Source organism: Perognathus longimembris, chromosome 12 (assembly GCF_023159225.1).
Source record: "Perognathus longimembris pacificus isolate PPM17 chromosome 12, ASM2315922v1, whole genome shotgun sequence".
Lineage (NCBI taxonomy): Eukaryota > Metazoa > Chordata > Mammalia > Rodentia > Heteromyidae > Perognathus > Perognathus longimembris.
The window spans coordinates 35,040,009-35,063,331 of NC_063172.1; the positions used below are offsets into that span (position 1 = coordinate 35,040,009).

General features: G+C 37.2%; 1 protein-coding gene across 6 annotated transcripts in view; it reads left to right on the forward strand.

The window, feature by feature from the left end:
- The window catches only part of Runx1t1 (RUNX1 partner transcriptional co-repressor 1), a 140,690-nt gene that overhangs the window by 60,936 nt on the left and 56,431 nt on the right, over window positions 1-23,323 (forward strand). For all 6 annotated transcript variants that reach the window (XM_048359198.1, XM_048359200.1, XM_048359199.1 and 3 more), the window contains 3 exons: window positions 14,148-14,285; window positions 17,626-17,867; window positions 21,666-21,755. In XM_048359198.1, coding sequence (XP_048215155.1) covers window positions 14,148-14,285; window positions 17,626-17,867; window positions 21,666-21,755 — 470 coding nt within the window. The remainder of the gene's footprint in view (window positions 1-14,147; window positions 14,286-17,625; window positions 17,868-21,665; window positions 21,756-23,323) is intronic.

Sequence of the window (23,323 nt, forward strand, 5' to 3'; positions counted from 1 at the left end):
GTGTGTGTTATTTTTTTCTCTTCTTTATTGTCAAATTGAAGTACAGAGAGGTTACAGTTTCATATGTAAGGCAAGTACATTTCTTATCCAAGTTGTTACCTCTTCCCTCATTTCCCCCCCCCTCCTCCACAGCCATCTCCCCCCACCCCCGCCCCCGTCGTGAGTTGTATGGTTGGTTTATACCAATTGGTTTTGTAAGTTATCACTATTGCAGTAGTTTGTCTTTTTATCCTTTGTCTCTTAATTTTGGTGTTCCCTTTCCCTTCCCTAGTTCTAATACAGTGGAATCGCACTTGCCTAGTAAGTATGAACATCTGGGTTTGATGCTCAGTACCATACAAAACAAAACAAACCAGCTAGAATTTTAGGTTCTAGATTCTAGGTTCCCCAGTGATTTTCCTGACATTACAAAGGATGCTTGGCTTGTAGACCTTGAAATAGGGTGGTGAAAACGGACTTCTTTAGATGCATTTGACTACGCATGTGTAGGTATGTCTTTGGCAAAACAGAAGTTGAGCTGATGTCTTTAGGGAGTCTTTATTAGCAATTAACTAATTAGGGCATCTTCTGTAAATTACTAAGGTCATTGACCTCTATAAAAATTGTGTCAAGGGGGAATGAGAGACGAGGTAACAAACAGTACAAGAAATGTATCCAATGCCTAATGTATGAAACTGTAACCTCTCTGTAATTCAGTTTGATAATAAAAAAATATATATATTTATAAAATTGTGTCAGGCAACGTATTAACTGAAACACAGTTATGATGAATACAGTACTAATGATGTAGCTCAGTGATACAACATTTTTCTGGCATGCATGGGCCCTGGAGGAACAGTAGTATGTGGGATTGAAACAACTGCATAAAATTTATGGATTGATCTCTTCATCTTATTAAGCTAAGTAAAATTCTCCAGGTAAATACATGCTTTTACTATGTTTCCCATTAGTGTGTAAACATGATTATACATAATGAGTTTTCTAACATAATTTATAAACTATCTATCTTTGTCTTTGGGAACCCATTTAGAAGAATCCACTTTTTAGGCCAACAGTTTTATAAAGAAAGTCTTTGTTGTTCTTCTTCTTTTTGTTGCTGTTTGTTAGAGGGTCTTGCATAGTCTATATTGACCTTAAACTCTCAAATCTTCTCCCTCTACCTTTTAAGTGCTGGAGTTGCAGAAGCAAACCAGCATGCCTGTCAGGGGTTCTATTTGTTGTTTGGTACTCCTCAAATGCTTTGTAACGTATTTTAAGCCAAGTATTGTGGCACGTACCTGTAATTCAGTACATGGAAGACTGAGTCAGGAGTATAGTAAATTCAACAAGGCCAGCTTGGTCTAATATCAAGACCCTGTCTAAAAAACAAAACAAAACCACAAAGAACCAAGTATCCCTAATTACTTGGGATGCTGAAAATGGGAGGATCATGGTTTGAGGCCAGCTTGGGCAGAAAAGTTTTGGTGATTTTCCCTATCCATAACTGAGCACAGTGGTGTGAACCAAGACGCTGAGCCTGGGAGGATTGTGGTGCAAGGCCCGTCCAAGCAGAAAAGTCTCAGAGACTTTGTTTCTATGACACAGAAGCTGGATGCTCTGGCACAGCCTGTGATCCCAGCTATCCACAACTGAGTAGCCTAAAAGAAGACAAATCCAAGTGCAGGCACGTACCCAAGTGGGAATTGATACCCTGTCCTAAAATTAATCAGTGAAAATCAGGGCTGGACACATGAGTCAGTGCAAGCACAAGGCCTTGAGTTCCAATTCCCATTATGACAAAAACAGACAAACAAGAAACATTCTCAAGGAGTGAAAAAAATTCTCACTAGCCACAGAAAGTTAATTATAAATTATCATCTGAAGAGGCAAAGAAAAACAAAAACAGAAAACAAGATTTCAGACAAACCTTGATTACTAAAAGAAAGTAAACAAGCAAAAATAAATCCTGTATTCTACTTGAGCCACAGGGGGATGGTATTCTGACTGTACTCTAGTATGCCTGGAGTTATTCCCTTGGCAATTGCTAGTTTTTCCTTTGATTTATTGCTTCTATTGCTGTTGTTTCCTGTTGTTTTTGTTTGTGGTGGGGTAACAAAGTCTTGTATTTACTGGAATAGGCTAAGACTCAACATGTGGCCCAGGATAGCTTGTGACCTTTCTATGTTAGGATTAAGGTGTGCAACACTATGCTAAGTGTTTTTGGTTTTCCTTCTTTTATCTTAAAGACATCAACCCATTGTTGTCATATGCCAACTTACTTTGTCCTAGTTTGCTGCTTACATTTACTATTTGAACCACATTTCCTTCTACTCAAGTAACACTTTAGCTCTACCTTTTAAAATCATAGTATGTCCTCATCCTAAGTTTAAATAGATACTTCTTTTATATTTAACACTTTTTTCATTTTATAGTATAGTTTTTGTTCATATGTAAATAGAAGAATCTGAACGGTTTTGCCTTATCCACAAAGGCCCCTAGGAAATCCTGTAGAGTAGCAAACCCTATATATGCTATAATTTGTTTTCCTTCAAAAATTTTTTTTTGCATATATATCCTTATGGTAAAGTTCTGTTTACAAATTAGGTATGGTTAACCATCAGCAAAAGTAACTGATAAAACCATTATCCCAACATATTATAATAAAGTTATGTGACTGTGCTCTCTCAAATAGCTTATATTGTACTTACCTTCCTTTATAGAATCATGTGAAATGGTACAAAGCCTGCATGATAAGATGAAATAAGGTGAGGGTGTGTTGTGACTTAATCAAGCTTTTCTAAGTAGGACTCATGTGAACACAAGCACTGGTATCACAGAATTCCATCTGATAACCAAGATGGCCTCTATGTGGAATATGCAGTGTGGGTTGACTAGATAAAGGGATGATCCTACTGCCAGGCAGGGCAGACTCCCCGCAATGTAATTCTGAGGAAATTTTCCTGAATTGTTTACTCTCTTTTTCTTACTAATAAATGAAGTCATCTTAATCACATATTAAATTCTAAAATGTATCTTTTACTCAACTTTGTATTTTTTCATACTTTAAATTTTTGTTCTGCTATGTTGGTTAGTTTTGTACTCTGCATGTTTTTCGAATAGTTTCATGCATTTTAATAAATGTTAGGCTAAACTTGTCATACTTTGTCTTCAAAGTTTTTTTGATATTTTAATTTTATTTCAAATTAACTTTTAAGACATCTCTACAAGTTGTTCAGTTCACTTATTTCAGGAAAAAACACAACTGGTATTTTGTTTGTTAGTATACTCCATATAAGGATAAGAGTATATTCAGGACAAGGGTAAAATAGACAATGTTTGATGTTTTTAAGTGGTCTCATACAATGAATTAATTAAAAACCTATGATATGGGCTGGGGATATAGCCTAGTGGCAAGAGTGCCTGCCTCGGATACACGAGGCCCTAGGTTCGATTCCCCAGCACCACATATACAGAAAACGGCCAGAAGCGGCGCTGTGGCTCAAGTGGCAGAGTGCTAGCCTTGAGCGGGAAGAAGCCAGGGACAGTGCTCAGGCCCTGAGTCCAAGGCCCAGGACTGGCCAAAAAAAAACAAACAAACAAAAAAAAACCCTATGATATGCAGGAGTCTTCTGATTATACACTAAAAATAGAGCTGAAAAGGGCTTGTACCCTGACCAACTTTAATAATTGTGTAGGAATTACAAGTAGATTTTTGTCAGGCTCCTAATATAGAGTTGTTGCTGTGGAGGTGATGAGGGGGGATTTGGGCAGAGAGGGACCAGAGTAAGGAAAGCAGTTTAGAGGCTCAGAAGGCACTCAAAGCCAGGGCAGAGAGGAATTCAGAGTACACCTGGAATTGCTACAATATTAGAAAAGTTGGACCAAAAAAGAGGATAATAGAGAGGAAAAATCATAGGATGATTGTGGCATTTGAAACTTGGTCAGATAGTAGAGAAGGGTGTTTATTCTAATGTTCAAATATGGGAGGAGGCACAAATTACCCCAAAGGTAATGCCGTTTATTCTAAATATAGTTGTCAATAGGATGTTCAGGTAGACTTGTAATGAGATCACTGGGTCTTACTCCAAGGAGAGATTGTTGGGATTTTTTTATTTTTTTTTGTGGTAGTGTTTGTTTCCTAAAGGCAGATATTCTACCTCTGCAGCCACACCTCAACTTCCAGCTTTTTGCTGGTTCATTGAGGATAAGATTCTCACAAACTTTTCTGCTTGGGTTCGCTTTGAACAATGGTGTTCAGATCTCAGTTCCCTGAGTAATAAGATTATAGCTGTAAGCCACCAGTGCCAAGCTTTGCTCCCTCCCTCCCTTCCTCTCATCCTTCCTTCCTTCTTTCTCTTTCTCCGTCTTCCTTTCTTTTCTTTCTTTCTCTCCTTTCTTCCTTTCTCTCTTCTTCCTTCCTTCCTTCCTTCTTTATCACTCTCTTTCTCTTCCTTCTTTTCGTTCTCTCTTCCTTCTTCCTTCCTTCCTCCCTTCCTTCCTTATCTCTTGTTCTTTCTTTCTTTTCTTTTTTCCTCTCCTTTTCTTCCTTCTTTCATTCCTCTTTTTCTCTCCCTTTCTTCTTCCTCCCTCCCTCCTTCTCCCCTTCCTTCCTTCCTTCCTTCCTTCCTTCCTTCCTTCCTTCCTTCCTTCCTTTCTTTCTTTCTTTCTTTCTCCTTCCGTCCTTCCTTCCTTCCTTCCTTCCTTCCTTCTTTCCTTCCTTCCTTCCTTCCTTCCTTCCTTCCTTCCTTCCTTCCTTCCTTCCTTCCTTCCTTCCTTCCTTCTTCTTCTTTCTTTCTTTCTTTCTTTCTTTCTTTCTTTCTTTCTTTCTTTCTTTCTTGCTTGCTTGCTTTCTTGCTTTCTTTCTTTGTTTCTGTCTTTCTTTCTTTCTGTCTTTCTTTCTGTCTTTCTCCCCCTGCTCCCCAACTCTTTCTTTTTTTTCTTGATCTTTCTGTATATCCAGGATGGTTTTGAATTCAGATTCCTGCCTTAGCCTCCCTCTCAAGTGCTAGAATTATATATGAGATAAGCACCAACTTGCTTGTATTAAATATGTTTATTATTTTTGTGGTGATTGTGACAAACCCTGGTGATTATCTAAACATCACATAGACAATATTCCCCCTCTGAGTTATATCTCCATGTTTTTTTTTTCCTAATAGAGTTTTCTATGTTGTCCAAGTTATCTTTGAACTCTTAGATTCTAGTGTCCAGCCAGCCTCAAGCCTATCAAACAGCTAGGATTCAGGCATGAACTACCATGCGTGGATAAATATTTTTCCCTTGTGAGATGCCAAGCTTGAACTAAAGATCTTGGCTTACCTAGCTGTCTTACTCACTGCTAGCACTTTGCTACTTAGGCCATGCCTCCAGCCTGGATTATTGCTGGTTATTTATAAATAGATTCTCATGGAGTTTTTTGCCTGGATTACCTTCTAATTACAATTCTTCAGGTCTCAGCCTCCTAAAGGGGCTAGGATTATGGGATTTGAGATACTGGTTCCTAGACTAGCTAGAAGATTTACAAATGGATGCCATTAAAAATGAATGCCTGCAATCCTAGCTACTCAGGAGACTGAGATTTGAGGATCATGATCTAAAGCTAGGGTGAGCAGGAAAGTCCTTGAGACTCTTATCTCCAATAAATTACTCAAGCCAGAAATGGTGCTGTGGCTCCAGTGGTAGAGCACTAGCCTTGAGATGAAGAGCTCAGGGACATTGTGCAGGCCCAGAGTTCAAGTCCCAGGAAAGACAAAAATTTTTTTAAAAAGGAATACTTTATTTATTTTTTTTGGTTGACAAGATTATTCTATGTGCTATATGAATAGTAAATAGACTCTATGGTGGTGATAGGAGTAGTAAACACAATACCTTCTGAGAACATCCATTGGGAGGGGGGTGGCCTGCACGAAAGTGGGAAAATGGAGAAGCCTATTGAGAACGTAGAATCATTTGGTGGTAGGAATGAGAAAGGACGATAGGTGAGTGTGGTGTTTTGCATATAAATAACAGAATATAACTGAGTAAGTTAATCTTACTCCTTTCTCAAATGATACTTCCTTCTGAACTTTGGCTTAATTTTTGAACTGGAGGTTTCTCTTGATGTATTGTCTGTTTTGTTTGCTTTCAAGTTCTGTGAATTTAGCAATAACTTTAAAATATCTCCTGAATTTTTCCCTCTGCTGCCTTCTTACAGCCATCTCCATGCTAGATGATCTGGTCATGTCTGGCCTTGTGTAATACTCGTTTTACTTGACAGAACTTCCACTTCTGATTAGATATTGTGATCTTTCAGCACCTTTCCATCAGCCTCTATAGCATCTGTCCCCATTAATATAACTGGACTACTCAGAAGCCTCTGGCTGTTTGGGCAAATACTAACTTCATTCATTCTCTCATTTGTTTAACATTCTTCCTCAAATGCCTAGTATTTTATATGTTCTTTAAAATACAGTTTCATAAATCAGTCAGCAATACCTATGTTCATGAAGCTGATATTCAGAAGCAAGATAAATGCACCATGTATAGATGGATAAGTGCTCTAGAATAAGGCAGGGAGACTTCCTTTTGATGTCCCTAATAGAAATGAGCAAATACCCTTTGAAGACAGTTTTCTTTTTATAGCGTAGTCTTTGCCTAACTTCCTTCTGAACTATAGTTCATGTCTCTTACATTTAGACATGCTTCAGTTTACCATCTCTGACCATCTTTCCCTGCCCCATTCCAGAACTGAGGCATCATCTTGTTTTCTTCAGTATGGATAGCCTGATGCTTACTAACAACCGGACCTAAGGATTGCATATGCTTTCTCTTTCTCAGAGCTTAGAGCTTTTTTTATCTAATATTCCAGGTTTGAACTCTTATTTTTTCCAATATTATATCTATAGAATGAAATCATGTGCATATAAATCAGGTGAAAGGTCTGAGAGCCAATGGTAGGTGTTTACAAAGAGGCTGATGGATGAGGACGGCTCTCCTCCATCCTCTGCACCACACTAGGAGGTCATCAGTCAGCACAGAATATTTCTAGGGTAGCATCCTCCCATTATTCTCAGGTAGTGCTGTTCTTTTATGGTAACAAAGAGAGTTTCTTAAGATAATATCCCTCAGTCACACAAGTGTAATACTTGAGGTGGCTTGTGTGGCTGAAGAACTATATTTTAAGTTTTATTTAATTTCAGTTAAAATTAAATGGTCACAGGTGGCTGGTAACACTGTGCTAAAACATAGTTCTAGTGTGTCTGTGGCCTTGAGATTTATCACTGACTCAGTGTGCTCTATATTACAGTTTTCAGCTCATGAATAACCATCCAATTTTACATGATAAGGAACTCTGAAAAGAGCAAGAATAGATTTTGGCTTATAACATCCATTTCCTTCTTGTACCATGGGAAAATTTATAGGACTCTCCTTGTGAGTGTTGAAGTGAGGTATGCATGCCCTACATTTAGCGTAGGGTCTAACCCTGATGTTGCCAACTTATTCTATGAGAGTTTGTGTTTTCATTTGTTTCTCATTGTAGAATAGAGAAAAATAAAAAGACAATAACAATAACTCATAATCCTACTGTCTGTAGACAGCAACTACTAAACTTATGGAATAGGAAAGACAGCATGATTATTGGCTCATAAAAACACTCTTCTCTTTGTTTTTAGTGCAGATATTTCTGAGCACACTGGCACTATTGTGAAGGAAACTATCTTATGAAATTATAAGTCATATGTGTATAAGTGGCTTTACAAAGCCTTTTTACGTGTAGCACATTAAAATATAGTAGTAAGTGTTTTGTGAACTGAGATATACTTAAAAACTGGCAAATTTAGTAATATACTACTGGTTTTTTTCTATATTTTTCTCCCATGATTATGTGTATTTCAGAACAGAAAAGTTATCTTTGGAACTATTTTCAGATGCTGGAAATAAAAAAAATATCTGGATGATTTTATTGAGTTAAAACTGTTTCTTGAAAGGCCTAGACTCAAAATTACATTAGATGTGTTTTATGTCATTATAGTAATATATATTTGCTTAATATATCAAATTGGAACTGAGTACTATGGCTTATGTCCACAATTCCAGCACTCAAGAGGCTCTGAGGCAGCAGGATCATAAGTTTAGACAATCTAGGCTACAAAGAAAGACCCTGCTTTAAAAAATAATCAACTAAGTACCTTCTGTGTTTCTGGCTCTGTAATGAGTACCAGAAATAGAAAATAGGAAAAAAAGCATAAATATCAAACTCAGGACCTCACACATCTTAGGAGAATGTTCACCTATTGATCCACACTCCCATTATCTGTTGATCTATCTATCTATCTATCTATCTATCTATCTATCTATCTAGTCAATGTATCTATCTCCATATCTACGTACCTACCTACCCATCATCAGAGTGCTCAGTCTAGAGATCCCTCTACCTCAGCTGCCCTTCAGCTCTTACTCTTTTTATAATGAACTAACCCCATGCCTCAAGGAAGACCCCTCAAGGCTTAAGCACTCACTAAAGTATCCATGCGCTAATACTGTCTAGCTATTGATCTGGGGAGACGTTCAGATTTAAAGCATTGATGCTAAGAAATGAGGTGAGAAATAAATCCTACATTTGTTCCAATCTACATTTTAGTTGCTTGTATTGTTTGCACTAAATTTCATGTCTCTAGTATCTTCAATATTACAGATATTTCTTGACTCACAATGGTGTTTGACTTAGGATTTGCACATTAAATTTAAAATTTTGTTGTGTTTTGGCATATTTCTTTCTATATCTCAATATCTATATCTGTTCTGTCAGAGTACTCAGCAGCACCAAGATCTTGAGAGAAAACAGTTGGTATTCTGTAGTGTACTGTGTTGCTAAGCTGGAATAATGGGTAGTTGGGTTATTAAATGCATTTTCTTTTTAAGTAGTAATGGTATTTGAATTCAGAGCCTTGTGTTTTCTAGGCAGGCAATCTCACTTGAACTACTCCATCATCCCATTTTTGCACTGGCAGATTTTAGATAGCATCTCTCTGTCTCTCTTTTGAATTAATTTTTTGCTTGTCCTAGTGCTTGAATTCAGGGACTGGGCACTGTCCCCAAGCCTCTTTGTGCTCAAAGCTAGCGCTCTGCCACTTGAGTAACAACAGTTCCTCTTCCTGCTTTTTCTGAGTAGTTTATTGGAGATAAGAGTTTCACAGACTTTTCTGCCTAGGCTGGCTTCAAATCATGATCCTCCCATCTCAGCCTCCTGGGTAGCCAGCATTACAGGCATGAGCCACCAGCGCTGGACTCTAGGATTTCTTTTTATGCCAGGATTCTCCTGGACTGCTCTTCACATTTTTGGGATGACAGGCATGTACCACTGTACTACCTAGCACTGGTCCAAATGGCATCACATAAACTTTTATTGCCTGCTGGCTTCAAGATGAGAACGTCAATCTGCCCTTTCAGAATAGCTAGGATTATAGGATTGAGCCACTGCACCTGGCTAAATGCATTTTTGATTTATGCTATTTCAATTTAGAATGGCTTTATTGGGATGTAATCTCATCATAAGTTGAAGGGCTTCTGTGCCTACATTCCATTCTCTTTGTATAGATTTGTGTGCTATGGATGCTATGTGTCTGTCTTCTGTCATCAAGTTAAGCTGATTATCTTTGGACTGGTTATAATATGGGAAGTGGATTTTTAAAAAGGAATGTAACCATTCTTATAAAAACCATGACTACACATATTTATTAAGTACCCTTCTAAGGAAGAATATTTTTAAAATATTGCTCTCAAGTTGCTTGCCATTTTCACTGGTTGGAATTATAATACATACATATGTACTACATATCTATGTCTATATGACATATAGATATATGTGCATATATATGTGTATGTATGTATGTATATCACATCATACAAGTAGACATTGGAGTCACTACATGATTTCCACATCAGAACTCTACCATCTTTTCTAGTGTGATGAAATTAAAATTCTATAGTCAATATCACCTTTCCTGTTTTTCCTTTTTATAGTCTCTCTAAGATCTACTTTGGCCTAATTCTCTTTAGCAAATACTTTTGAGCTTCTTTAACATATCGTCAAATATGACCAGTTCTGGATTAATTACTAATCACTCAAGAAATTTCTGGTAGAAACTCTGATAGAAAAATAGATGACTCCCACCCAAATGGGACTTTAGCAAGGAGAAGGTAGTATACCTATTTTTATCCCTTAAAAACACTTTTGGAACTATTTGAAGTAATTTAAAGCAAAATAAGTACCAAGGCAGATTATATCTTACTTTAACAAAAGAAGAAATATTGGTGCTATATTTACATATGGCACATATTGTTCCATCCTCTACCATCTTTGGTATGCATGTGTTTAATAGTTGGGTAGCAAATGAGAAAAATGTACCTTAGATAGAGAAAATAGTCTAATTTAGATGAGGTGTGAATTATTATGGTAAGAGTAAAGTTGGCTCTTTTGGATCCTACTAAACTTCCTTAGCAGACTAAATAGATTATTTTGTTCCCTTCCCTTTCCTTCTGTTCTATTTCTTCCCTTCCTTTTAATTTTCCCTCTGTCCCTACCTATCTTTCTCCATTCTTCTTCTTCTTCCCCTCCTGTCCCCACTTTTCAAATCATTTTGTGTCACTGTTTCAACAAATGTTAAAATTCCCCTCCAGCAACTAAAAAAATAAAAATTATGTACTAGAAAAGTATAATTTTCATGAACTTAAAAATTACATAAGATACAGTATAACTTAATATTGGTTTTACCATGTCCTCTAATTTGCAATAGAGTGAAATGCTTCTGTGGTTAAATCATAGCTCTTGTGCTGTTTGCTATAAAAGTTTCAAGAATATATATTTCAATCTTTTCCAATAATCCAAAACAAATGCAATGGAGCTCAGCATACTGAGACATATTTTCTGAATTTATCTGTTCCAGCGATGTGTGTGTGTGTGTGTGTGTGTGTGTGTGTGTGTGTGTGTGTGTGTGTATTAGGACTGGTCTCTTATTTTACCATGTATCTCCATCCTGGATTGATTGCACTGTACAGCACAGAACAAGTTACATATGGTCTCATTTTGTCTCACTTTGTAGAACCTCTGTGTTGGAACTCCATTTGATCAGACAGTTGTTAAGCCAACCGTCATAGAAATTTGGCTAACGTCAAAATCTTAAATTTGAACACATACACATATATCTGGTTAGAATATATCTATTCCTCTTTGAAGTAATAGTTTGCTATTCCATTTCTTAGTAGCTTTCTCTAAAATATTGATGACTCCTTAAGAAGGAATAAATATCAATTACCTATGTTGATGATGATGTTCTGATTAAGCAGTAGACATCTGACTAAATATGAATGTAGACCTACTTTTTGAATCAAAATTATGAATATAAAAATATTTCTAAAATTAGGACAATGTGTTGCAAAGATTGTGGTAAACATCAGTAAGTCTTAAATTTGAGAGGCGGCTCATTGTCAGCTTTCCAGTTTATTTTCTTTTCATGTAGCATGTGCACTACTAAAAAAGAAAGAGGGAATGTCTGTAAGATAGATCTTTAAGTTTAGGAATTCTCCTTGACTATATAAAAGGAGAGAGCCCTAGGGCTCTGCTTTGGTTACTAGCATAGTAACCATTTGAAAGGAATGTTCCTGTTCATTCTTCTTTCTCCCTATTTTGTCCTTTCCCCTCATTTCTTCTTTTTCCTCCTATGACTTTACTTATTTTTTTCCTGACTCCCACTCCCTCTTCCGTCTCTGCTCTTCCTTTCTCTGTCTGTGCAACCACGTGCTTGGAGTCTGTGTATCTGGACTTCCTTTGCTCACAGCTCCCCATGAGTGTTAGCAGAATGAAAGCCAGATGGACCAGCAGTTCCCACTGTTATCTCCCAGCCGACTCTGGCAAGTCTCCCTCTCTGCCTCCTTTCTTGGCATGACAGAAATATTTGCCTTTATTTAGGGAGACTTGTATTTGCTGCTGTACCTCTTCCCTCAGCTGCAACATAAGCGGAAAGCTATTTATTCTCTGTTGCTGAGGTTGGTTGAGGTGAGTAGAATGGGCTGGGAATTGATTGAGGAAGCAGTTTTAACCCTGCCTAACTTTTGTATGTTTCTAGAATAAATGGTTCTCTGAGGCTGGCTTTAAAATATTCCAGAATCGCTTTAAAATATTCCAGAATCACAAAATAATGACAAGGCTTTTAATGATAAGACGAAGTTAGGAAAGTCTGTGTGTGTGTGTGTGTGTGTGTGTGTGTGTGTGTGTGTGTGTGTGTGTGCCAGCAAGTCATCAGAGAATGCCTGGCTACCATCTGTATGATGTTCAGTTTTACTCAGGCAGCAGTAGAGATGAAGTAGAGAGACCCTGCTACTGTTGAGTGGATCCCCATGCAAACTGTCCTCAAATGATAATCACTTCTATTCTCTTATTCAGTCTTTCCTTGTAGGGTTTCAATAGCATTACTAATTTTAGATTTTCTATTTTACTGTCACCAAAACTTAGGAAATTGCTTTGAATGGAAGTGAAATAGGCCCAGAATCATGATAATAATAATTTGGTGTGTTTTTCTTTTAATAACTGATTTCTATTGGAGCATATTAATTGTTCAAAGGAAACTTTTTCATGTGATATTTTCACACACTAGTGGAGTGTACTTTGTGCATTTATAATCCTCCATAATACTATTTAACAGCCTCCCTAGCCTCAACTTTACCTTTCTTACAAATGTTTCTGAGTTTTTATATGATTTTTGCATACATACATATAATGCACTTTAGTCATGTTCTCCCCTACCTTTTCTTCTTTATCTGACCTTCCTCTAATTGCTCCATATACTCCTTTATTTATCTTCATGTCTTTAAAAAATAATTGGTTTATAAGTAATTTTAAGAGTTTCTCAGTATGATTATCACAATACTAGAAAGGCTTGTTCCTCTGAGTCTGCTATTTGACTTTTGTGGAATTTCAAGTGTGAAATATTGGTGTTTAAGGCTAGAGTAACACTTCAAAACAGTGTGTGTGTGTGTCTGTGTGCATGGGTGTGTGTGTGTTCATATCCATGTGTTCATAGGAAATAGGTTTTAAAAACAAACAAAAACCCATTTTATTTTCACCAGAAATCTATTGACCAAACTGAAGAAAACAATTCTGAATTACAAATGTTCATTATTGGATAATCAATTCATTTCTCCTTATCTGTGTCATACTTTAAAAATGAGTGTCTTTAGTTTTAATTAGTCCTCAATTTGGGTCTTTACATTCTTACTCTATCTAAAATTATTAATTGGACTATTGATCTCATGTTTCCAGAAAACAGGTTACAAATCCACACACCCTATGTAAATAATGACTTAGCTTCATTGTGAAACCTATAGCGTTAATGACATGGTGATTTTTAAAACATTGCAAGTATAACCAAAGAGGAAAAAGTATGTCTAAGAGACATAACTTGGGCTGAGGATATGGCCTAGTGGCAAGAGTGCTTGCCTTGTATACATGAAGCCCCGAGTTCGAATCCTCAGCACCACATATACAGAAAACGGCCAGAAGTAGGGCTGTGGCTCAAGTGGCAGAGTGCTAGCCTTAAGCTAGCAAAAAGAAGCCAGGAACAGTGCTCAGGTCCTGCGTTCAAGCCCCAGGACTGGCAATCAATCAATCAATCAATCAATAAATAAATAAGAGATATAATTTATCTCATATAATAGACCATAAAACTAAGCATAGAAAGGAGATGGCAGGTGTTGTAGAAATTCATTGCTGATTCCTGCCAGTGTCTTACCTGCATAACAGACTTAGAGTTTCTGTTATTTCTGAACTGTCATGAGGAGTTCATTATCCTTCTTCCTCGTCTGTTTTCTTCCTCTTGCTAACATTGGCTTCAGTTCTGAGTGAAATTGTGCTGTTGCATATAACACTACCAAGGTAGCATCTGCCCAAGCCCGAAATAACAATAGGATATAATATAGCCTAGTTACAAATGAGGTCCTTCCATCTGTGCTACACCTTCTCAAGTGGGCTTTAGGTGATAAAATCATGCTTTAAACTGCTGTAGATAAGCCTATTTTATTGATAGAAGATGTTGAATTTCTTCTGTTACCTTGCTTCTTAAAAAGATAAACCTCACTTGAAAAACCGAGGTGCTTAAGGAGTGAAATAACCTCTTCCTGGTGGCATCCTCTAGATCGTACTGAGAAGCACTCCACAATGCCAGACTCACCTGTGGATGTGAAGACGCAATCCAGGCTGACTCCTCCAACTATGCCTCCTCCCCCAACCACTCAAGGAGCTCCACGAACCAGCTCATTCACACCAACCACATGTAAGTATCATCTCTGGATATCCTATTTTGGTGATGAAGTTGCAATTAAGATTTTTCTTACATGTTAAAGAATCAGAGGAAAAGAAGATCCAGTATCAATGTATTATTCCTCAATAAAGCAAAACAGAAGTCATTTGTTTACCCAGGGAGTGGGTTTAAAACACAAAGTATCTCATCTTACATCTTATTAGTCTGACAGTCAATATTTGTGTGCCTTTGTATTATTGCTTCAGAGTTATAGCCTGTTCTGATTTTAGAAATGAAGAATAGTATATTTGGTCTGTAACTCTATTTGTTACCTCTATAACTTTTTGTGTGTGGGGGGTGGTAGTACTAACACTTGGTCTCAGGACCTTGTACTCATTGGGATTGCTTGCTCATGTTTGGTGCTTCACCTCTTGAGCCTGGCTTCTGCTTATTAATTGGAGACATAATCATACAGCCTTTGCTTCCATAGTCAACTTCAAGTCACTAACCCCTGATCTCAGCCTCCTGAGTAGCTAGGCTTACAGGTGTCAGCCATCTGTGTTCAGCAACCTCTAGCACTTTTTTTTTTTTTTTTTTTTTTTTTTGCCAGTCCTGGGCCTTGGACTCAGGGCCTGAGCACTGTCCCTGGCTTCTTCCCGCTCAAGGCTAGCACTCTGCCGCTTGAGCCACAGCACCGCTTCTGGCCGTTTTCTGTATATGTGGTGCTGGGGAATCGAACCTAGGGCCTCGTGTATCCGAGGCAGGCACTCTTGCCACTAGGCCATATCCCCAGCCCCATAGCACTTTTGACCCATTATAATGTAGACACTCTAGTTTGTTCACTTTGACTTGGAAGCATGCTGTAGTTATTTCCAGATTATTTTTAAATTAATTAAATTTTATTGGCAAGGTGTTGTGCAAAGGGGATACAGTTACATAATAAGGTAATGAGTACATTTCTTGTGATATCTGTTATACCCTCATTTTTTTCCCTTCCCTAGATCAGGTAACCATATATACAATATCCAGTGTACCAGAATCATATACAGTAACCACGTGGCTTATGCCAAAGGAAATTCACCTAGAGCATTAAACGTAACATCAACAATAGAATCCTCCTGTGTCCTTCTCTTGGAGTTGTTTTTGCTTATACTCGTCTTATATGATCATGTGTACATAGCAGTTGAGCTATTGTGATCCACTGATAGGTCTATTCTAGACCTTTTTTTATGTTTGTTTAGTAGTTGTTTGGTTTTGGATACATAATGTAAAGTCTCTGACCCAAACATGTGGAAATCCCATTTGAAAGGAAGTTTGTTATTTTGCAGACCTGGTCTCTACTGTCTCTCCCCCTGCCCCCAACAGTCATATATCAAGGAGACCATGCGCCTTTGTTCTCTGTGTTCTAGGCTTGTCTCTCTCAACATTATTTGTTCAAGCTCTGACCATTTCCCTGCGAATACCAATGTTTTATCATTTCTATTTGCTATGCAGTATTCCATTGTGTACAGGTAACACATTTTTTGAATCCATTCATATGTAGTGGGGCATCTGGGTTGTTTCCATATTTTGGCTGTTGTGAATTGTGCAGCAATAAGCATTGTTGTGCACATGTCTTTATGATATCCTGTTGTTCAGGATAGATGCCTAGGAGTGGTATGGCTGGGCCATAGGTTATGTCTATGCTGAGCTTTTTGAGGAACCTCCATACTGTTCTCCAAAGTGGTTTTGCACTCCCACCGACAGTGGAGAAGGGTTCCTCTTTCCCCGCATCCCCTCCACTAGATTACTTTCGTTTGTTGCAGTTGGTTAAAAATAATTTCTAAAAACCCAATTTCCTTCAGTTAAAGCAACCATCGCTCTATGAACCAGTCTCATGATCTTTCTGAAATGGGTAACAGCACCTTTTCCATGAACCCATCAGCCTTTTTTCAAACCTGTATTCCATTGCCACTTGGTTTGAATCCTGTGCTCTCAATCATTGGAGTATGTTGCTTCCTGTGCCATCTGAGGGAAGGACAGATTATTCTGACAGAAGAGCATCTTCCTGCTCTTTCCTGTAGACTCAAGTAGAGGCAATGGGCAACTTTGTTTCAATCTTACAGTTCTGAATAAAATTTTCATCAAGGATCTGTGAAGGTAATAAATGTTATCTGTTGTAGATAACATTATCTACAGATCTTGTGCCATGGGATCTAAATGAATGAAAAATAACAAACAGAAAAAGTAGATTTATAGGATATAAGGGAACAGCCAAGTACTCATCTAGGGCCATTTATGCACCATTGTGCTGCCATTTCAAAGACCTTTGCAATATGAAAGGAGCAGAAGACTGTGACGTGCCAAGCTGGAATCCTGTCATTTAATATTTGGCCTCTTTCTACCCAAAGTCACAATGATAGGCATATGTCTCCTGGGTGGTGGCCTGGCAAGCTATCATTCCTTGACAGCTTCATTGGTATTCATTTGGGATAAGGGAACCATTTCATTACTTTGAAATAAAATTTTTAATAATAGCAGGGTCATTAGAACTTATTCCACCTATTCTAGAGATAGTCAAAAATATAAAAAGATGGGTTTGGGAGATTGATTTTCAAAGCAATTGATTAAACATAATGAAATCATTATTTTCTTTAATGAGAAATAGGCCAACTTTCCTAGCATAGGTCTTAATATGAGGTTTAATAGATTTTATTGGAAGTGAATTTATGGTTTACTACCAGTTCCATGTTCTTGGTTGAGTTGAAGTGTCTTCTTTCAATTTCTTGTACCAATGCATTGTTAAATACCAAATCCATTTTGGCTTTTATGTAAAATTGGCCTTCTCCTTCACCTAAGTGGTTAAGGAATACAAGAGGGAGAAAATAGCCTTCTAATTGGATGGTATAAGGTTAAAACTTGAAAGTCCTATTTGTATAAACACAGCTGTCAGTTGTGTGTACAAAACATGATTAAAAATGTTCAGTGATAAATTTAGTCTCCTCCACTTTCTCTAGGGGGCGGGAGGAGTGGTTTAGGGAGAAAAAGGCCTGTTACACTGATGCAAGTCTATAACAAAAGGCCGACATCCAGAGCTGTTTGTCTTAGGTTTGAAGCCTTTCAGGTGGCTCACATATGTGTTTCCCAGGAGGCAGGACTAGCTTCTGTGTAGCTTCCTCTCCCTCACCATCCAGCCTAGACTCAATTTAGGGGCAGGGGACCTGCATTTTGTGATCCTACAAAGTCCAAGCATTTCCCAGAAAGTCTCACCATGTTTTGTATTACTCTGCTGCTAGATTTCAAGTGAAAGAAACTAGGTAAGTCATGTCTTTGTGCATGTTCTCTGTGAGTTTATTTAAAGATTTCTTTTTCTTTTGATTTTGTACCTTGACAGTAACTAATGGCACCAGCCATTCTCCTACAGCCTTGAATGGTGCCCCTTCACCACCCAATGGCTTTAGCAATGGGCCTTCCTCTTCCTCCTCCTCTTCTCTGGCTAATCAACAGCTGCCCCCAGCCTGTGGTGCCAGGCAACTCAGCAAACTGAAACGATTCCTTACTACCCTGCAGCAGTTTGGGAATGACATTTCACCTGAGATTGGAGAAAGAGTTCGCACCCTCGTACTAGGACTTGTGGTAAGCAAACAGAAATCAACCTTGTTCAACCCTGTTATCTAGAGTAAGGAAGTGTGTGTGTGTGTGTGTGTGTGTGTGTGTGTGTGTGTGTGTGTGTTTGTGGGATGGGATTAAAAAATATAGACCCTATGCTCATAGCAATTTTGCTGCATTCAGTTTCTACATTCAGACATTGTGCTAATCTGATGAATTCTACAGCAACAATTTTTCCAAATCTGCTTTATGTTTTGACCTCCACCATTGTTTTGCTCTTTGACTAATAAATATGTAGCTATATAGATTGTCATTTTGGCCATAAATACTAGTATGTATACATATACATGGACATATACATAGGTGACCACGTGTGTGTGTGTGTGTGTGTGTGTGTGTGTGTGTGTTTAAGTATACTCTCCAAAGTTAATGGCTTTCAACCGTAACAGGGTATTGTAATGTTGCTGCCTCACTGAAATCTGAGTACTCACTGTAAAGTACTTTTGAGGGACTTCTATTATTGACTTAGGCCTTAAACTGAAGAATTCAGAAGTCACACATTTAGAATCTAAAATTTTAACCACTTTTTTTTTTTTTTTTTTTTTTTTTTTTGGCCAGTCCTGGGCCTTGGACTCAGGGCCTGAGCACTGTCCCTGGCTTCTTCCCGCTCAAGGCTAGCACTCTGCCACTTGAGCCACAGCGCCACTTCTGGCCGTTTTCTGTATATGTGGTGCTGGGGAATCGAACCTAGGGCCTCGTGTATCCGAGGCAGGCACTTTTGCCACTAGGCTATATCCCCAGCCCAAGAATCTAAAATTTTAACCACTTTTTGAACCTCGGTGACTGAGAGAACTCATTCTCACTTTTATTTTTAGTTCTTTAAAGATTTCATTAGCACATGTTAGTTGTGTTGGAGGGATTTCCAAGAAGATTCCCTTATATACTCTCTCCCTCTTAAAACAATTTCAACAGGTTTCATTGTTTTATTTTTACATATGAGTACAATAGACTTTGACAACATTCACCCTCATTTACCTTTATACCACTTTCAACTTTCACTGACCCTTCATCATATCATTTAACTTTCCTGTGATTCATTTTCTTTTCTATATTTTATTATATATTAATTGTACGTGGTAATTCACATGTGCATTATATTATAATTCAGTTAGGGTACTTTAACTCTTGGTTTGTCTTTCCCTATCCATCATCACCTTTTTAAACAGTACCATTCACAGGCATTCAAGGACATCTACACAGAAAAGCTGTCACTACTCTCCATTCCCAGAGCTTTCTTGTTACCTCACACTGAAACTCTACCCATAGGATCAGAATTTCTCACTACTCTTTAATGCGTGGTACCCAGTAATATTTTAAAAACCAAATCGTAAATCATTTACTTGAAAAACAACATTGTTGCTTTTGGCATATTTCAATGCATTCTGTGCCTTAGCATTACACCAGAGTGTGATGGTACTTAATACTCTTTCTCTTCCTCTCTAAGTGACTATTCCATTTATTGTGATTTTTCTACCTAAGTGGAGAACTCTCTCGTGCTTAGGTAGGCTATTTTCCCTTCTCCAGCTGAGTGATAGAGGAACAGTGAGTCAGCCATTCAGTCCTTTCATCTAGGTTTCTGGTAGAGGTGAAATTTGGATGATGGGCAGTAGTTTCCTTACTTGGGCAAAACAGTACCAGAAGATGTGCTCCCAACCACTATCTCCTATATGTGACAGATTGCTTTTTTTCCAACCTCTTGAATGCTGGGATTGCAAATATGGACCAATGGACCTGGCTTCAAAAAAATACTTCTAGAAATATTCATGTACCTAAAAATTCTATGGAGAAAACTTAGAGGAAGTCATTAACTAATGATGGCTTACATATGATAGGCAATGAATATTTGTGAAATAATCAATAAGTATGTCACATTCTTTTATTTTAAGCAATTGACTTACCCTTGAGACTTCTCTTTGTAGAAGTGACTTTTATATACATATATTACACATGAGAGAAACTGAGGTATAGAGATGTTAAGTAAAATATACAAGGTCCTCCAACTGGTGGTGACAGGCCTGTGCCAAGTCATAATGAAATGTCATGCTGTTATACAGGTGGCATTGAGGTACATGTCAAAATGTACTGTCCTAGAAAGGCACAATGCCTATTTGGATCTTATCATACAAACAATTTTCATCAAAATGTACTCCAGGAAATGGAAGCAAGAGTTTTTTTTTTTAATTTTTTGCTGTCTTTCTTTTCTTTTTGTTCTGTTTGTTTATTAATCTGTCTATGGGAGTGTAAGGAGAGGGACAGAAATGGAGGGACAAAGGGTGAACAAATGCATCAATAGTATTCACTGGACACTATGTTGAAAATGAACCATACAACTTGTGGGTGGGGGGGTAGGAAGGAAAAAAAACAGGATAAAATGAGGAAAAGGTGACATTTTTTACAAAGAAATGTTCTAATTACTTGACTTATACAACTGTAAACCCTCTGGACATTATATAACATTATATACATCATATACATAATAACAATATTAAAAAAACAGTATTTCCCTTTACAAATGAGACATAGAAACAAAATGTAGATAAAAAGGAATTGGGGGACTGGGAATATGGCTTAGCAGTAGAGTGATTGCCTTGCATGCATGAAGCCCTGGGTTTGATTCCTTAGCAACACATAAACAGAAAAACCCAGAAGTGGCACTGTAGCCTTGAGCAAAAAGAAGCCAGGGGCAGTGCTCAGGCCCCGAGTTCAAGCCCGAAGACTGGAAAAACAAAATAAAAACAAAAAAAAAACCAAAAACCACATGCCTCAAGCTTTGTCAGTTGTCTGTGACTTATGATAATATCATATATATGTATAGATATATACATATATATATATGAATTGGTTCCTTAACCTGTATTTTTACAGATAAAAAATCACATTTATTTATGTGAAGAAGTTTGTGTGTACAAAAGCCTATAAACTTGGTGCCTCCATACTTTGTCATAAACAGAAATAAAACAACAAAAAAGTGGATGGAATGATATTTTAACATGATGCTCAGTCACAAATACTCAAATTTTGTCAGTCATGAAGTCAGTGAGAGGACTAAAGAGGTCGAACATGATATTATAGTAATGATACTTCCTAGTGCTTGTAAAGAACATTGTCTAATCGATTGTATACATCCAGAATGGGCCTTGTTTATTGGTAGGGGTAGTTATGAAGTGAAGGTGGCTTATTTTACTCTTTTGTGTTGTGCAATACACCTTGCCTGTGGGATAAGAGATCTTTCAGAGCTGGGGAGATTTTTCATCCTATTGGAAACTGTGATTCAGAAAAAGTTCAAACCTTTTTCTCTAGCATCATGAACATAGCCTACAATCCAGCTGGGCTATCCCCTTGAACATAAAGGCACTTTGTAGTAAAAGGAAAAATGCAGGATGGAGGAGAATGCTTTCTCTACTTGCATGTGGCCTTTAAAATGATCTTCCATACACTTAAATGCATCCAAATGTGTTTATTTTTCATCATTTAACTTCAGAAGTTTGTTCCTAGTTGATGGACATTTTCTGACCAATCTGCCAATGTCCATATACATTTTTCTCTAAGTACCACGTATAGTGTGTCTTGTTTTTCCTCACATGACAGCTTTATAGATGGGGAAACAATAAAACTAATAGGCAACCTTTGTTTCCCAAACACTGCTTCCTATATGTGTATATGCTTGCTATTATACTGGGTTGCATCAATAGTAGTAATTATTAGTGTCAGTGTTTTAGTCATTACCAAGAGTATAATTACATATAATACATATTTTCTTCACAGAACTCTACTTTGACAATTGAAGAATTTCATTCCAAACTGCAAGAAGCTACTAACTTCCCACTGCGACCTTTTGTCATCCCATTTTTGAAGGTATTGCACAGTTCATTGATCTGGAAAGTATTTCAAACCATATTGTTGCTAGGTCATGGCTGTATTTCTACTTAGGATGGGGTCAGAATTTTGAAGAGTTCTTGGACTTGATTTAAAGGCTAGAAACTGTGTATATGTATTACAAGTTACATACTATATATTATATATGCATATAAAGTTATTTGTTATTTTTCTGAATAGTCTTAGAACTACAGTAGAGAGTATTGCATGTAAAATAGTAAAGTTTGAGGAGAGTTTTCTTATCTATTGGAATGAAGACTTTTTTGTCATCAGATATATGAGTTATGTTTTACATTTTGCTTGTCTTTAAAATGGAAGATTGAGTTGTTTAGTTTTTCAGAGTTCTGTTTTTAAGCTACTCTTAATTATTTTTAATCTTTACAATAACCAATGGACTAGATAGATCAGCCTTTTTTGCTTTTTCTTTCCTTTTCTTTCTTTCTGTTTTTCTTTGCCCCCCCCACCCCAAAAAAGGAAAGAGTATGTGGAATGACCAAGATGTGCTGGGCTAAGTACTGAGTGAAATCTGAGATTAAAAATGATTTTTAATTTTTAGCTTTGAGTGTTCCACCTCTTCCAACTGCTATTTCTTCAGTAGAAACACTGGAAAACAAAAAGGGACATTTATAAATGAAAGAAAGAATATTTTTATTCAATATAAAAGGTGGTCAGTTCATTGATTGAGAAAAGAACTGGTATTTTTAATAGAAGAGCAAACAGTTTGAGTAGGCACATTGCTTGAGCATGGGGGATTCTGAGTAAATTTCTTCTCACAGTGCACTTCACAGATTGGTTAATGAGCAGATCCATTTGTCTTCAGTTTTCAAGCAGTACTTATGAGCCTTGGGCTTGAATATCTGCAAGGGGCATTTAGCTTTCTTCTTGGGTCCTACATCTTTGTTATTGATGATTCACAAAATCTTATATTCAACCAGAATACTGTGCAAATTTATTCATTCATTTTTACCAGATATATAAGGTTTAAAAGTAAGTATCCAAAAGCCTGGAAAGATTTGCCTAAAGTGATCCTAAATTCTGAACCTTTGGAATATTAGTTGTCCTCACCGTAATTCTCATAGAGGTGAATTGAAACATTCTGTTCAGAAAATAATTACAAATAAGAAAACAGGATCTTTTATATAGAAACCCAGATTTCAGTTATATTCCTTCCAGTCTTTCTCAATTGTGTACCGACAGTACAAGGAATAATGAATTAGTACCATTTGCCTTAAATGGCTTATAGAACAATCATATATTCTTATTTAAAATCAAATTGTTTTGAACAGTTGGTTGAATCTAGAATCTTTGGCTTTCTGAGAAAGGTTTGCTTTCTATAAAGATTTCATCATATGAACACCATTTCCTGTGCAAATACCACTGTTTTCTGTGCATTCTTTTTTTTTTTTTTTTTGAAGAGGAGGGAGGGACTCCTTTCAGGGTCAAGTTGGCAGCCAAAAATCTTTTTAGAAAGCTTACAAGGACACTTCCAGATTCTTCTATCACTGCTGCACACCATATGGTTACCATATCATTTAGTTAGGATCATT